The sequence below is a fragment of the Stylophora pistillata genome, chromosome 8, assembly GCF_964205215.1.
Source record: "Stylophora pistillata chromosome 8, jaStyPist1.2, whole genome shotgun sequence".
Classification (NCBI taxonomy): domain Eukaryota; kingdom Metazoa; phylum Cnidaria; class Anthozoa; order Scleractinia; family Pocilloporidae; genus Stylophora; species Stylophora pistillata.
The window spans coordinates 1,130,010-1,145,347 of NC_142526.1; the positions used below are offsets into that span (position 1 = coordinate 1,130,010).

The following is a 15,338-nucleotide window of genomic DNA, read 5'->3' on the forward strand; positions in this document are numbered from 1 at the left end:
TCGAGACAAAGTTTTGATTTTTAATATCTCGTAAAGATTAACCCCATTACATGTAAATGCCATTTGCTTAGTCCTCCCAAGAGGCGAATCAGGTGCATTGATTTAAAACACCAATAACTTGTATAGCGAATACTATATTTAATAAATATTAAACAAATACGCCGTTTTTATTAATATATATATATATCCTGTTATCGAGTGGTTCCATGCGTTTGTAGTTAGCAGCTTTCAGACACTATGTGTCAGATCACCGTTTTACGAAGCAGTTGCAAAAGAGTGAGAAAACGATAGATCGTGTTGAAAGCTACCAGATCACACAATCTTAGCACAAGTTACAGCTTTTTCTGCAGCTCATTTGCATGTATTTTCTGTATCTCATATTTCGGTGTAAACAGTAACCCACTGACGCCCATCTTTGGCAATACATGTTCCTGTTCCTGCAATGGCGCCGGACGGGAGGATCTGGTGACAAAGACACACAAATGATTAATTAGATCACTTTGCTTGAGTTATTAAGGAAATAAAGTAACCGCGCACGCCACAGGGCGCCCGCTCTCAAACATTTGGTCCGTAGTAGTGATAAGACTGAGGGAACTTTAATTCGTTCTTTAATCATGCGACCGAGTGACAAAATCGTAGGACCGCGAAGCGGGAGTCCAGTTTGTGAATCACGAGTAAGATTACAGAAAGAATTGGACTACACGAAGTACTTTTACCAACTGATCAAAACTATGGCAAAATTTGAGAAACAAACTAAATAATGGTTACACGTTTTTATGAAAAAAAAAAACAGTTTTATTGGCTAAATGTACACCAGAAGCGTGCGCACTATGTGCGCAGGCGTATACTGTCCATTTACACTGTCCAATCATAAGGATGACCGTGTACATTGTCCTTTTAGTGCTGAAATCGGACTACTGGCCATTCACGTTTGAGAATTTTGTTACAGTATTGATTAACTTTCTAAAATACTCCGATAGACCTAAATAAATTCCTTTACGAATCAATAGAACGTAAAAATAGGGGTGTATAAGGAAATGGTTAGATGGCAGAAAGTGAAAATTAAGGCAGTTATTTATAAGGAATGGATACAGCTGCAGAGATTTCTTAAGCAGAATGAAGTTACCGTATTTCTTATAAAAAAATTTTTCCACTTATATTTTCGCCTCGCTTTGACATTCATCGCGCTGTTAACACCGATTAGAACTTTAAACTGTGCTGTTCCTAACCTGTTGGCTTAGCTGTGGTTTTTGGAGAGGTAATTGCTGTAGTATATGCGGAGCAGTTATAAAATTTATTGATCTTCTTGATATCTATTTTACTAAGGCCCTTCCTCTGACCAATGGTGGCCCACTTGTTCTTTGGAACGACCGTTGGAAAACCATTCCCAGTGAAGGCGTACTTTCGATAGTGCATGATGGAACCATAATCGTAAGGAAGGTCCAAGGGATCCGCCTCTCCATGATTGTATTTTTGAAAATTAAATTGTTGATCTGCAGGTGTTGAAAGAAACGTCGAGGTCAAAAAGTGTAACTCACCGATTTGATTTATACGCAGATAGGGCATGAGCCCATCCATGAGCTATTAATGAGCACTACCGAAATAAACATACGTATTACATGGGAAAACTATCTTTGTTCCTGTCATTTTTTGTGGGATTTCCTCTCGGCTCTGATAGTTGATGTTCAACTGAACCTAAAATGTTTTGCTTTTTTTCTTCATTTCGGCATTTCAAACTTTGAGAAAATCCATTTATCTATTCTATTTTGACATATTCAGGTCAATTGTTAAAGATTTTTATGAGAGCGTTTTCAGTGAACTTTAAACGCTTCCTTGTTAAAAACTTATTGACGAACAACCGAACAAAACTTTAAAGACAAACTCTACAACCCTTCTACCGGATTATCAATCAAACTTGATTTAATATTTCTGAGTTTTCTTGCTCTGCCATCAGACGATTTTGTCACCTAATGATTCGAATAGCATACCTTTATCAATGTTGTTCCAGTTAATGGTGACGTAGTTATCTCTGTCCAGGCGGGACTGTTCATGAAAGAAGCCCAGTGCGTGCATAAACTCATGTATGGCGGTGCCCTTTCGATCACCACAACCTTTACCTAAAGAAAGTCTCTGTTTGCCACCGCTGCGTCCGATTGGAGACCAGCAACTATGAGTCGACAGGCAGATAATATAAAAAATCAATGGGAGAAAATTTTAAGTTAAGGGATAGACATTCTGAGGCGTACTGTAGAGAAATGAACGAGGTCACTGGTTTCTAATGAAACTACAGGGGTGCTATGTCGAGTCCAGAGAAACTCTTCGACCAACAGCCCACCTCTCCCTTCTTAGTTCTATTGTTAATATGTTCAGGACTTACTATTTTCCACGTGACACGATATGGATGTAGTCTTCTTCGTTTTTCCTCGCGACGAATCTGATACACGTGTGCTTTTCAATGTCTTTGATAGCAAATTCGACAGCTTCCCTCACTCGCGAGCCTTTAAGAAGAGGAAACAATTACCAGTGAGATTGGGTATATGTTGATCTTTACTACCGGCTTGGTTATGCATGGGGTAGTAGTGTATTTTGATGTAATTTCGATGTCAAATGCAATGCATCATGGGTAAGGATGTCCTGCATGGATAAGAAGAATCTGAAAAAGAGGAAACATCGGCCTAACATTCTTTTTAAGATGGATAGGCTCCAACCACATCTGTTATGATTTGGTGAGTATTGAGGTTTCTGAAAACTGCTTGGCCCAGCTAGGATCACTTTTTTTTTTTGTATTTTATGTAGTTATGAATAGCCACAACACAGAACCTCGATGCACCGAACTAAATAGCTTCACTCCCTATCGCTGCACAACTTTACTAATATACTACTCACTAACGCCTCCAAAATTGTAAGGTATGGCATTCGAAGGCCACTTTTTGTTTGGTGATAAAATGGCACTTCGAACCGGTCGCCTTCTCAGACTCCGAAGTAAGGACTGAGTGCTTCGATCCAGAAAAATGTCGCCTTCGTAGATCCTTTCGTCTTTTACTGAAAAGAAGAGAACAGCTCAGTTGAGCGCGATCGCCTCTTTAGAAGATGAGCTGTCTCTTTTCGCCCATTAGCTTTAAGCGTTGCATAGCATTGCTTCTTTCTAACTAGAGAATGCTTCTGTGGTCTTCAGTTCAGTATTTAGTGTCAGGTTTTGAAAAAATCAATGCCAGATGAAATGAATGGCAATGTTTTGGTGGCCTTAGGGTGATCAAACACTATGATTTTTTAAAAAAGTACATAAGTGATGATGATTACGTCTGAGAATGTTTATGTTTGCGGTCTTATTGTGCATTAAAGACTTTGCTGTTTGGTTCTTCCCTAGAGTGATTCTTATTTTATTTTCAACTCGTGACAGCTGCCTTGGGCAGAGAACCACTTTAGATATTCAGCACGTAGGGCCATGCATCTTTCTAATATAAAAAATATACCATTATGTCTTTTCAAATACACAGAAGATCAGTGACGTAGCGTAGTCTCCTAAACAGCAGCCATGTTTTAACTAAACCCTAATTTTGGCATTTTAAATTCCTTTCTCGTCTCGTAATCCTCGTGCACAGTGACGAAGATGCTAAGATTGATCTCAATCTTCACTAGCAATGTAACATGAATCGGCTGGAAGGTGATTCTACGTAACAAATATTTCAATCGAAAGCTTTGTAATGATTTCCAGCCGGAGCGAGCTGGAGGGATCCAAATTGGTGCAAATTTGAAACTTCTATGGGGTAGGAAATGGCCGGCTTACGCTCAAACGTGATTAACTTGGAAACAAGTGATTGCAAAAGCTTTAGTTTAAAACTCAAGCCCTTCGCGAGCAAAAGTTTCTTAGGAGAACAAGTACATGGCTGGACCGAATCAGATTTGAGCTTGACTGTTTAGCCAGATGGAAAAAGGTGGGCGGTGGGAAAGATAAGAGAGAGCGAGAAGAAAGAAAGAAAGAAAGAAAGAAAGAAAGAAAGAAAAAAGGAAGGGATGGAATGGCAGCCATAACGGAGGACGAGAAGCTAGACAGGGTTGGATCAAAACCGAAAAAGATGGTCACCCTTTCTAACACGACTATTTCACTCAAAATGAAACAGTTGATTCGGGGCAAAGAACAAAAATGGACGGAAAAGCTGCAAACATAAAAACAGATAACAAAGAAATTTTGTGATAACAAAAGCGTCACAACATTGACGTCAGTTTATGACATTGATAAATACAACCAAAAGCCAAATTAATAATGAAGGTGCGCTTCACAAAAGAGAAAACATGATGAATTTAATGGGCATCATAGGTGTGAAATCGATAACTTTTGTGCTTTGATCTTTCGTTGGTCAAACGGCACAGATGTAATTACTGTTCTCTTGAATACGCTCCTTAAAAACAATAAAACTCATAATAGACACAGTAGTTTTGTTGAATAATGTGCGGTCAAATAGGTGTTTACATAATTGATAGCACTTAAACATTATGAAATTTTAACAAATGCTAGTGTTAATTGGTTTACGCCAACAAATTTCACAGCACGTCTAATAGTAATATTGTAAAACACCAGTGCAACAAACTATAGCTATTTTGTAGCTAAATTTTAATTCTTCATCTCAGCAGTGTGTCTGTCATATGTTTGTTCTTTTACGTGCCCTCCAAATCAATAATATGCCCACCTCTATGCTGAACTCCCTGCTCACGGTTTTGATGTAGGTGTTGCAGTGTACTCCTTCCCAAACAGTAATTTGTGATCAAAAGCCCAATGAGAATGTAAAGTAATTCCATCTTAATAGCAAAGTCTAATAATTGATCGAATGATCGCGAAGGTTAGTTTGTTTTTGTCTCCCAGTTGCGCTCACTGTGCTTAGCTTTGACCACGTTCTCTGCTGCAGTTCTCAATTGCGTTTCGTAGTAACATGAAACTTTTATCAACAATACTGGATAAAGGTTAAGAGAGCGGGGTGGACATGACGTCACACAACCGCCCCAAACAATGCCTCAAGGGCTGTCTTCTGTAGAGTCTTCAAATGGGAATGAACTGGAACAAAAGTGGAAAGTTTGAAATCGGCTCCATGCATAGCATCACATGGTATGTGTTCATTCATTTTATCTCTTCAACCGTTTTGAAAAACATCACTCAAGTAATCAAGTTACGTTCGCTGAGGTGACAAGCATATCAATAACGAAAACATCAATTTAATAGATATCTTTTGACATCTGTGTGTTCTACATTCACGCATCAGTTATCAATCGTGTCAAGAAACGTGACCAAACACAAGCCAAGCCAACATCATGCATTTATTTCCTAATTGTGCAAGGCAAATCAACCATAATATCGCTTTGCTGAAAGGAAACCACAGGATGTAAGTGTCGCTTTCAATAGAACGTTCCAACACAGTGAGATCTTATGCTGGCAAACGACAGACATGAAAATATAATCAATAGCCGGCTGCAATCACCTGACACCCAAAATGGAACTTTTAAAACGAAAATGTAGTAATCGGTTACGCGATCTGACCTTTCGCATGTTTTCTTTCTGTAACAATTATAAATATTAACACGTCGAGGCTTTTTATCTTTTCTGATTAAATTGAATGAAATAGCATCAGTCAAACAACTGCAGACACCTTGAGCTTCTTCATACTACAGAAACTCAGTAGTCAAAAAATATGAATATCAAATATCTTTTGCGTCATTGATCACTTCCCGCTACGACAATAAACAACGGCCAGACAAAACAATTTTAAAGGTTTTAAACTGTTATTTTAAACAAAGCTGCGTTGTCCTTTGCAAAGGCTACGGATCGAAGCATAGCAATTTAAAAGACATTTGCAAGGGCTAAATTTGATTACATCGATGCGCCACAAACTCTCACGAGCACTGCTAATGGCGCAATGTTACTTGCCTTTATACATGGACGCCCAAACTTCTAGTTTTTGTTCGGAAGCTAACGAATCTTCGTCCGCTCTTACGATCGCTTGTGGTAATCGTTCTGGCGAGTGATCGTTTCTGTCGAAAACACACACACACATTCAAAAAGGCTCTTAAAGAGGTTCTACGGGTAACAGGTTGGAAAGCCAGAAAATACAGGAGCATAATAAGTTGAATTTATTCGCATTTCTTCAGCTCCGATGTTGTCTCCTCTCCCCCGACTATTAGAAGGCGGAATGAGGAGACGGGGAAGGAAGAAAAGACACTCTTCTTATTATTGCTATTAAGTCTAACTGTCTGTCCGAATGAATACTTTTGAGTCAGTTCGACAGGTTTCGGTTTTTAAACTTTGGTCAATTAGTGGCTAATGAGCTTGTTCCCTCACATATACAAGGAAGAAAACAAAAAAAATTTTTCCTTCGAGATATTTTGCTAAAAAAGGCCAAGAAGTGAGTTGCCGACTACAAGATGGCTTGCTGTCAATGAGCTGTATTCTTAAAGAGCATCGGGCGTTGTGAAAATTCCGCACAAACTTTTAGCTGGCATTGTTGTAATTTGGTTGCGAGATGGATTGCACAGGTTTGGAGTAACTTACTCCCAATAGAGGTGATTATTGCGTAAGACATATATTAATAGAGTTTACATGTTTTCGTGGCCAAATAGGCTAATCTACTTACATATAAAAGAAAAATAACTATGTCCGCCATTTATGAAAGAGGCTTTTAGAGGTGTTAACTGTAAAATTGGGGAGAAAATCTTCGGATCTTTCTTCTGGCCCTGGATCAGCCTCTACCAATCGAGAGCAGGAATGGGCGAGTTCTGGGACCGGACCGACGTTGTCATTTAATAGAAGTTCACTCATGAAAAGCCAATGACGGAGAAAGTCTCATGTCGCCAGGTTAAGTTGAAATTAGTATTAATTTTACAAATGCAGCCAAACAGAAACTTGACGATATGTTTGGATGAGTCTGTTGTGTTTTAACAGAGAACATTTCTGTTGTTGGGAATAAAAACTTTTGTCAATTGACTCTGATTTTGTATAAATTTGTTGCTTTCCATTGTACCATGTTCACTTTTGCTGTGTATTCTAAGACATAATCTAAAAGACATTTTAACCCGGTATGCATGTGCTCTCTTACTGGAGCTGCTTTATAATAGGAGAATTTCAAACCAAGTTGAAAGTTTTGATTCTTAAATATCGCCAACCGGCTGGAGTATTCAAAGCAACAGACCTGAAGCATTCGATTCACAAATTTCCCACCTTACATCGTATGTTCATGGAGAGTTCATATATTGGAGAAGTTCTCCGGACGCCCTCTATCCAACGTCATCCAACAACTTTCCGCTAAGGAATCTTCAGTGATGGACATAGAGGATATTACATGGCCGAGCGGGATACGAGTTTTATCTTCGAGTGCTTGAAGTATCTCTCACGAGTGAGCGCAGCGAACGAGTGAGAGATACTTTCAGCACTCGAAGATAAAATTCATATCCCCAAGCGGCCATGTAATGTTCTGTTTATTATATAGATACTGATGAAATTTCCACATAAAAGAAGTATCTATATAATATGATGGATTATTAACTGCACATCATTTGATACTCAAATTTTGGGGAACTTATTAGGAAACTTACTGGGTCTAAACGATTTGGAGCTTTCTAGTGACACGTCGACATCGATTCTTTACGAGGAGAAAAAGTTAAATTAAGTCTTTACAGACCACCAAAAAAATTTTACAGCAACATGCAGAGCAGTTTGTAAGTTCCAGTTTTTGGAGTAGTCACTACATTTTACTCAGTTAAAGTCATACAACAAAAATCTCAAGGATAAGTTATAGAAGGAGCTTCAACGGAAGAGTTTTATAACTTTTTTGTTAATAGAACTTTACTATTTGCAAACAGTGTCAAAGAGTATACAGAAAAGGATTTTGTTCAAGCTTAGGATCAACCATTTTGTGGAAGGTTTATTCGGGGTTTAAGTTATAAAACACTGTGCATGGTCAGATCGACGAAAAAGCTAGAGTGAACCAAATGAGACCATAGGAACACTTTCTGACCGAGAACCATTCGCAGAAAAACTAAATCGTCCGGTGAGTGAGTGCCGCAAAGGTGAACTGATGTAGAAAGGTAGTCATTGTTTCATCTAAAAGCTGGTTAATGTACAATCTCACGTTGTTCAAAAATGAAATAGCTGACTAGGGAATAAAACAGTGGTCTTAACAATTTCAGATTTCTCCCACAGGTTGTTAGGGCAAGGCCCTTGGCGCCCAACCATTTGTGAATGAAGACGCCTGTTGTTAGAACAGGTTACTATCCAGACCATTCTTTTCACAGATGTCGGAGGCAAAAGCAAAACCAGAGTGTTACAAAGAGAGAGAACTGATCAGGACTATGAAATTTCTCGGCGACCTTTTTGCCGCTCTGTATCGAACGTCGAATTATAATCGTTGATGTTATCTTAAGCCTATTTATTTTAGAATTAGGCCGCTATAAAACCATCACACAGGTTCAATTGCTTCCCCTTTTGTCAATGTCTTTGAATTCTTGAAACTTGATTTATTTTATCGATATATTCTATGTAAATTGGTGCACTAAACGTTCAAGGTTTTGATACATGCCATACAACAAAATATATTTACTACATTTATAATTGGAGTGGAAGTCAGTAGCTGGTAAATTACTTTTTATTTCATATGTATTTCACCAAAGATCATCAACAGGCGGTGAATACAGCCTGTGAACAGGTACATCCATAAACGTGCTCATCTTTTATTGTTGAAACTACACTGACGTCAACGTCCGAGTTAACGGGGCTGCGCATGCCTTATGTTTGATTAACATTTACGCTGAGGCTGCCGTTCTGCACCCGGTTATAACTGGTGTCCTAAATGATACCGTCACTACTGTGTAGCATCGCTCTGATAAAACAAAAAGAGAAGTACGCATATATTTCTTTGTAAAAAGTTCATCACTCGATATAAAGTACATCACCCATAGACTGAATTTTGTACACGATAACGGAAATTAACATAAACGGTCAGTCCAAACCGCCTCGTAGACCGTTTTACCTTCGAGCTTACCTTCTTGGAGAGAAAATGCGCCGAAAAATGCATACAAAACAGTTTGTGCTCTTCTTGCATGGATATCCTCAGTAACAATTTTAACCAATTCTTACAACTCCCAATAAATTATCTAATTCTGAATAAGCACCACCGTCTTCCAGACACCGTGCTTATTTGGAGGATGTACTCTTTCCAAATAAGCCCGTAAACGGTACACCATGGTGTTTGTTATTGTAGTTGTTCATTAAGCACGCCTTTTACACGTACAGGAACTTTCTTTCAACGTTGCTACGTGCTTAGCATATAATTATTGACATAAATTCTAGAGCGCTCTGTGGCTACGACAAAATTGGAGAACGACTGGACTTGTTTAGCCATATCTCAAACTCGTACAACAACGACAAAAAGGGAAGATAAACTATTACAACTTCTTAACTTGACGGCAAACTAGAAGAGAGTGTTGTTTCGTTGCCAGCCGTCTGGACAACGCAAACCCTGTGTTTTCAGACTTATCGCCTCCTATTGCGAGTTTTCAAAGATTGAAAACACCTTATTTAGTGTGGAGGTACGCGAGACCGAAGAAAATTAAGCACGTTCAATTTACACAAATTAATGTAAATCTAAAGTAAAATCACTTGCTCTATGTAGTCACTAATTATTAAACACAAGTTAATAAAGATATGGCGTGCCCCAAACTTTAGTTCATAGATTAAATCAGCTGACCTCATTTCGTTACCTAAGTGGGTGCATGTCGTTTTGCGAAAGTTATCAATACTCGACAACCACCCAGGCCAACAAAGAAAAGTGCAAAATTATTTTATTTTTTATTTTATTTAGCTTCGCAAACCGGCAGGGACACCGCAACAGCTTGCACCGATTACTGCAGGTCCAATAAACCCACCCATTCCACCCCAGGGGAGGACATATATCACACAGTAATCTCGTGTGTGGGAAATTAACGTCTCCTACCCCAACCCTGCAGGAGACGGGACCTCCATTTATTCGTCCCTATCCGAGAAGACTAGAATATCTAACCATTTCTTGATGTTATAAAAAGGCAGCAAATTCTTCTCAATTATTTTTAAGACCCTGAGTGCTGGTCCGGCCGGCGCTCGAACCCTCGACCTCCCGCACAACAGTCCAGTCCATAATGAACGTTCAGTTTTATCTTAGTCAACCATTTGCTCATGTTGTTAGATTACATGCTTTGACTAGAATGGAACAAGTTTGGGCTATGGAAATGGGAGAATCCCTGAATTACTGCCGTTTTAAGAATTAATCCAAGTTCACATTTACGACAGTCCTCAATATCCAAGATTGGGAAATTTAAAGAACCATCAGAAAAAGTAATTTTTTTTAATCTACATTTATTTCTCAGCACACGAATATCCTTGTTACATTTAAGAAGAAGTATTAAAAACCACTTAAGGTTCAGATCAAATTGAACAAATATAGAACTTTTAATACTATTAACTTCTACGACGGTTACCATGAATCCATTCATCAGTTATCACTAATATCATCACAGCAATTCCCATTTTAAAGATCTCACATCCCCAGGCAGTCACTTAGCACACGCAGCTGATAACTTGAAAACAAAATAATCGTACTGTAGCATTTAAAGCAGCAAGAAACATATTATGAATGAAAATGATCGCTACACTTACGTTTATAGACTCTCTCGGTTCGTATATTCTAGTATTTGATTCTGCATCAAATGATTAAACTAAAGCTGCATAAAGGAACCAAGGAATTGGAATATGTAGCTATGCGCAAAGATTTAAGAGTGTGAACATGTGGCGTGAGTTTAAAATCGGGAAGGAAGACATCATTAACTGTTTCTTTTAACAATAGTTTTCTGTTATCAATTTCATCTTTTCTGACTTAGAAGGAGATGGAAATAATGAAAGGGAGATGTAACACTGATATTAACGAAAAAAAATTTCCTGATCAAATTGAAGGAAGGAAAATAAGATTGGCCTTTTAATGGAAAATGCAGAATAAATCAAAGCACTGCTGAAGCAAATCGAAAGAAGAAATTACTATAATGTCAGAACTTAACAGTAAACCAGATGTGTAAATGTTTTTAAGGAATTAAACATGGAAAAACCTCAGAGATGCCTGTTAAGTTTCTATAAATAAGAACAGCTAAGGAAAGGAATTAAAAACGGCTACGGAGTCTCCATTGTTGCAAAGGCCGCGGAACGTGATTAAAGTATGTAAATATTTCTCGCTTTTCGCATATGCGTATCGTGATTGAGGTCTCGCTTTCTCTATCTTGTGAATTCATGAAAGCGGTGTATATTTTTGGAAAGACACACCAAAATACCGCTATCAGTCTAAATAACTAAGCAAATAGGCATCTCTTGAGAGAAAAATATCAACACAGTCTGCACAGACAGGGTAGGGAACTGTAAAAAAGTGGATAAACACTCTAGAAACAGTTTGCTTTTTCTCCAATCCAAGAAAAAAGGTTATTAAAACATTAAAATATCCCTCCATAAAAAACATTAGTACAGTGGATAACAACTGTATTTGATAGCCAACCAATGAAACGATTTTGAGTTCAAGTTATATTTGATCGACGAAAAGTGCGGTCGCTAGGAAAGCGATGTTATTTTACAACATGATGTATTCTTTCAGACTCCTACATTTGTCAATAAGCTTTGTCCCTAGGGCTAAAGAAATGTAAAGGTGTCTACGTGTATAATTAAGACTCGCATTAAAAGTTCAAGAAATTGCCAAGCTCTAGCACTTTATCCACTTAAGCACAGCTATTCTCAGAAACGCTTTTAGTCGGCAAGATTTATCATTCGTCGGAATCCATCCACACAAAAGAAATGGCCGCAGTTCCGCTTTTTTTTAATCGGAAATCTTAATTTCACTTTACAAATTAAATCAAACCAATTAAGAGAATCAGCCAGAGAGGCTTAAAGTAGAAATGTTTGGTCAATTCGGATTTTAAAGGTAATTGCACTTCAGGCATAAATTGTGGTCTGTGCATAACAGGCGTGCTCATGAAAATACAAAAAGTCAAAAAGCTATTTATTTCGATGAAATAAAGATAACAATAACAAAAATTCTCCTAAATAGAAATAGGTAGGAATTAGCAAGCAAAGGTAAAACTTAAATAAGCCGTTTTTTGATCTGCAATGACTGAAACATAAAATATCTTCTCAGCCGCAGGGAATATACTTCAATTAGCAAAGAACATTTTCAGTTGATGCCTGACCTCAGGAAAAAATTAAAGGGGTATACTTTTGCTAATTTCCACTCTATAATCTTAATAAAAAAACAAGTGATGGGGCTATTTTCATGTGAAAATTGCATGAAGTTGTGCAGTCTCAAGGTTTGAAGAACCTCAGATGGTCACTTCTCACAAAGATAACCGTCTTTTCTAACAGGTGAGGTGTTGGCTGGATGGCAAATACAAAAATGAACGAACTTAAAACTTATTAACTTAATAATGTACCTACAACTATCTCTACGTCAAATTTTGTCTCTAGATCTACCCCACCCGTATTAGGCCGATACTTGTTTATTTCACTAAAAAAATGTGTTGCAGTATGTTATTGTTGTAATAGAGCGGACGGTGGTGTGATTTCTTGTTCAAACAAACTATAGTTAGTCCTTACCAAACATCAAAGCACTGTGCTCTTATCTCGGAGCAGGTACCTGGTTTGTTCAAGTGCAAATCTTGGTCAGAAAACCGCGCTTTTCTGACTTGCAGAATTCTGAAAACAGATTTTATTTGTCGTTAAGGTGTGTTCAACTGTTACCTGGCTTTCCTTCTTGGCAAGTGTTATGATAACAGACGGTCAGGGGTAATTGGGGCCACTAAATTAGCTTCACTCTGCTTCCCCTCTTTTCTCAAACAATAAACATGTTATACTGTTGTATGTCACAATCGTCAAATGCGATGATACGCAAAACTGGAGTAATTCTCGACAGCCTCAACACATGACCACGAGTGAGTCTCCCACACGCAATTAGATGATTAAGTTCATCGGAGTAAACAGGTTACACAGTGCGTAACTTGTAGTGAAAGTCAAACCTGTGGTGATAAAGATAAATCAATAGAACTGCAATGTAGCAATTGAATAATTTACTGAATAGCAGATATTCATTGTTCGCTACAATTTACAAATCTTAAAACTTAGGGTGTCTTCGTGGCCGCCCAAGCCAGTTAGTTACAAAAAAATGGAAAACCGTAAAATAATTTCACAACAAATTCCTGCATTGCTCTTTCTATAAAGGAGAAAATCAGCTTTGGAGATCTCGCTTCAATAACCATCTCTTCCATCCAACACGACCGTCTTTAATATCTTGACTTAAACATAAAACAATACTTTTAAGTTTCGAGCGGCTTTCACTGGATAGTTGCTGAAGTTTTCTTCAACTCTAACCACAAATCCAAGTTTATCGTACAACTGGGTCAATTCCGAGTTCTGGTTGCTTTATAACATATGAAAATTGATTTTGCTTTGAGTACGTGAATAAGTTTCGATGGAAAAGTGCAGAATTAGTTGTAATTTTTTTGAAGGGAAAAACGCTCTAATTAGACGCGAGGTGTATCGTTGTTATATCACTAAGAAATATATTTTTACCATATTCACAAAAATTGAAGAAAGAAAACACCAATGAACAACAGCACGCCGCAGGTGGTTCGAAAACAAGGGACTTGATGGAAGCATCATCAGGAAAATCGAAAGTATAAACTTGAGGTTTTGTGGCTGTGGCGCGATACATTGATGACCAAATTGTCGAAAATGTTTTGAAATACTCTGGAAAGAAACCTTGTTATGTACTTGGTACTGGAACAAAATTCGCTGTCGAAGAAGTTTTCCATGCGTAATGAAGCGGCATGTTTCTCCTAACAATGCTTTTCTCAAGTCATTTAGTTCGGACGTGTGTTGCCCCTTTAACAAAAAACCTAAAAAAATAAAGAACGGTGTGAAAGGAAAATACTGAATATCGAACAAAACTGAGAGGGAGAAAAATCACGGAAAATTATTTAGTCGCAAGAAAGCTTTCAATTTTCACCTTAATACCAGGAGGGTATCAGACTAAAGTATGTTTAGAAGACAGTCTGATTTAAAAGGATGAGAACAGTTATCAGAGCCCTAATTGTCACCTAGAAAACTACCCGCCCTTTTGAGATGAATGCATTGTACCTATTTTTATGAACTTTGGTATAAGAATGAGAGTGTTGGCCTGGATTGAAAACGTTAACAATTCTAAAACTCACAGGTTTCGTAGCAAACAACATAAGTGCCTCATGAAACGTTAAGAATCAAAACAACAGCTGATTGAATTGCCAAAATGACGACCGCCTTTATGGAAATTGGATAACAATATTCAATATTTACTAGTTTTACTAAACGCATAACATGATACGTAACCAATTTTATCCAACAGCATCTCTGAATCTTCATGTTTTGTCTTGCAAAAGATACTCATGCAAAAAACAAAATGCACAAATTCTAAACGGTTATGGTTATGTCTAACAATTGACAACTGAGATAGACCAAAACCTGTAACCATTCGCTAAACTTTACAACTGTGGTAAATGTCTCAAAGAGATCAGTTTATCATAGACAGGTCCATATGTTTGGAAAATAGCAAGATTATTAATAACTTATGCTAAGATTGGTTTTCAAAGTTTAGTTGTTTTGAAAAAACTTGTAACATTCATCGCTGTTTGCAAATATAACGTGCACTTTTCGTATATTAATGTTTTGAGAAAAGTTCGTGTAAAGACTAAGTTCCCCAAAAAACCTTTGGGCTTCATTTCATATTGTGGTATAAGATTTTATTCTTCTTTGTTCTTAGTCTTAAGAGGATGTAGGGAAATCTAGCCTTAGCTCGAGGATTCTCAAAATAAAATGGCAACCTGGATATATACGGTTTAGTAACACTGTATTTTCAGTCTTCCTCGTAACTTGCATGTAATTGAGAGAATTTACACAGTTACAGACTCAGCAACACCTTAATGTTCACTCTTAAAAGGGCGGAAAAGATGAGAACACGGTAACAAAAGTATATGGAAACGAATCAATCGTTAATTTTGCATTACCTAGCTTTTACAATTACACAAAACTTAGTTTGAATTGTGTCACAAAAAGCTATATTTGAAATTTATAAGGGTAATTGTTCCTTTTTTAGTCACACAACCTTCGAGCAATATTCATTGAAAAGACTTTTCATTTCAGTTCAATCCAAATGATTTCATATCCGCATCTGTTTACCTTCATAAAAGCAAAACACATTTCGTCTACAGTCTATAACCTCAGGAAATTAATAAAATTAATAGATAAGAAAACTACTTGCAGA

The 15,338-nt window shown here is 37.5% G+C and overlaps 1 protein-coding gene and 1 long non-coding RNA gene across 5 annotated transcripts in view; both read right to left on the reverse strand.

Annotated features, from left to right (window-relative positions):
* Positions 1-15,338, reverse strand: part of LOC111347048 (hatching enzyme 1.2) — a 25,004-nt gene continuing 9,666 nt past the window's right edge. Inside the window, exons 4-8 of the mRNA XM_088730303.1 lie at positions 2,887-3,042; positions 2,378-2,498; positions 1,989-2,167; positions 1,230-1,493; positions 1-462 (exon numbers count right to left, since the gene is read on the reverse strand). Coding sequence (XP_088586429.1) covers positions 323-462; positions 1,230-1,493; positions 1,989-2,167; positions 2,378-2,498; positions 2,887-3,042 — 860 coding nt within the window. The 3' untranslated portion in view covers positions 1-322. The remainder of the gene's footprint in view (positions 463-1,229; positions 1,494-1,988; positions 2,168-2,377; positions 2,499-2,886; positions 3,043-15,338) is intronic.
* LOC148724381 (uncharacterized) overlaps positions 8,612-15,338 on the reverse strand; it is a 48,808-nt gene continuing 42,081 nt past the window's right edge. For 2 of the 4 annotated variants that reach the window (XR_015990741.1, XR_015990743.1), the window contains 3 exons: positions 13,802-13,938; positions 12,641-12,739; positions 8,612-10,593 (listed from right to left, as the gene is read on the reverse strand). This is a non-coding gene — a long non-coding RNA (uncharacterized LOC148724381). The other 2 variants (XR_015990744.1, XR_015990742.1) reach the window with 2 other exon arrangements.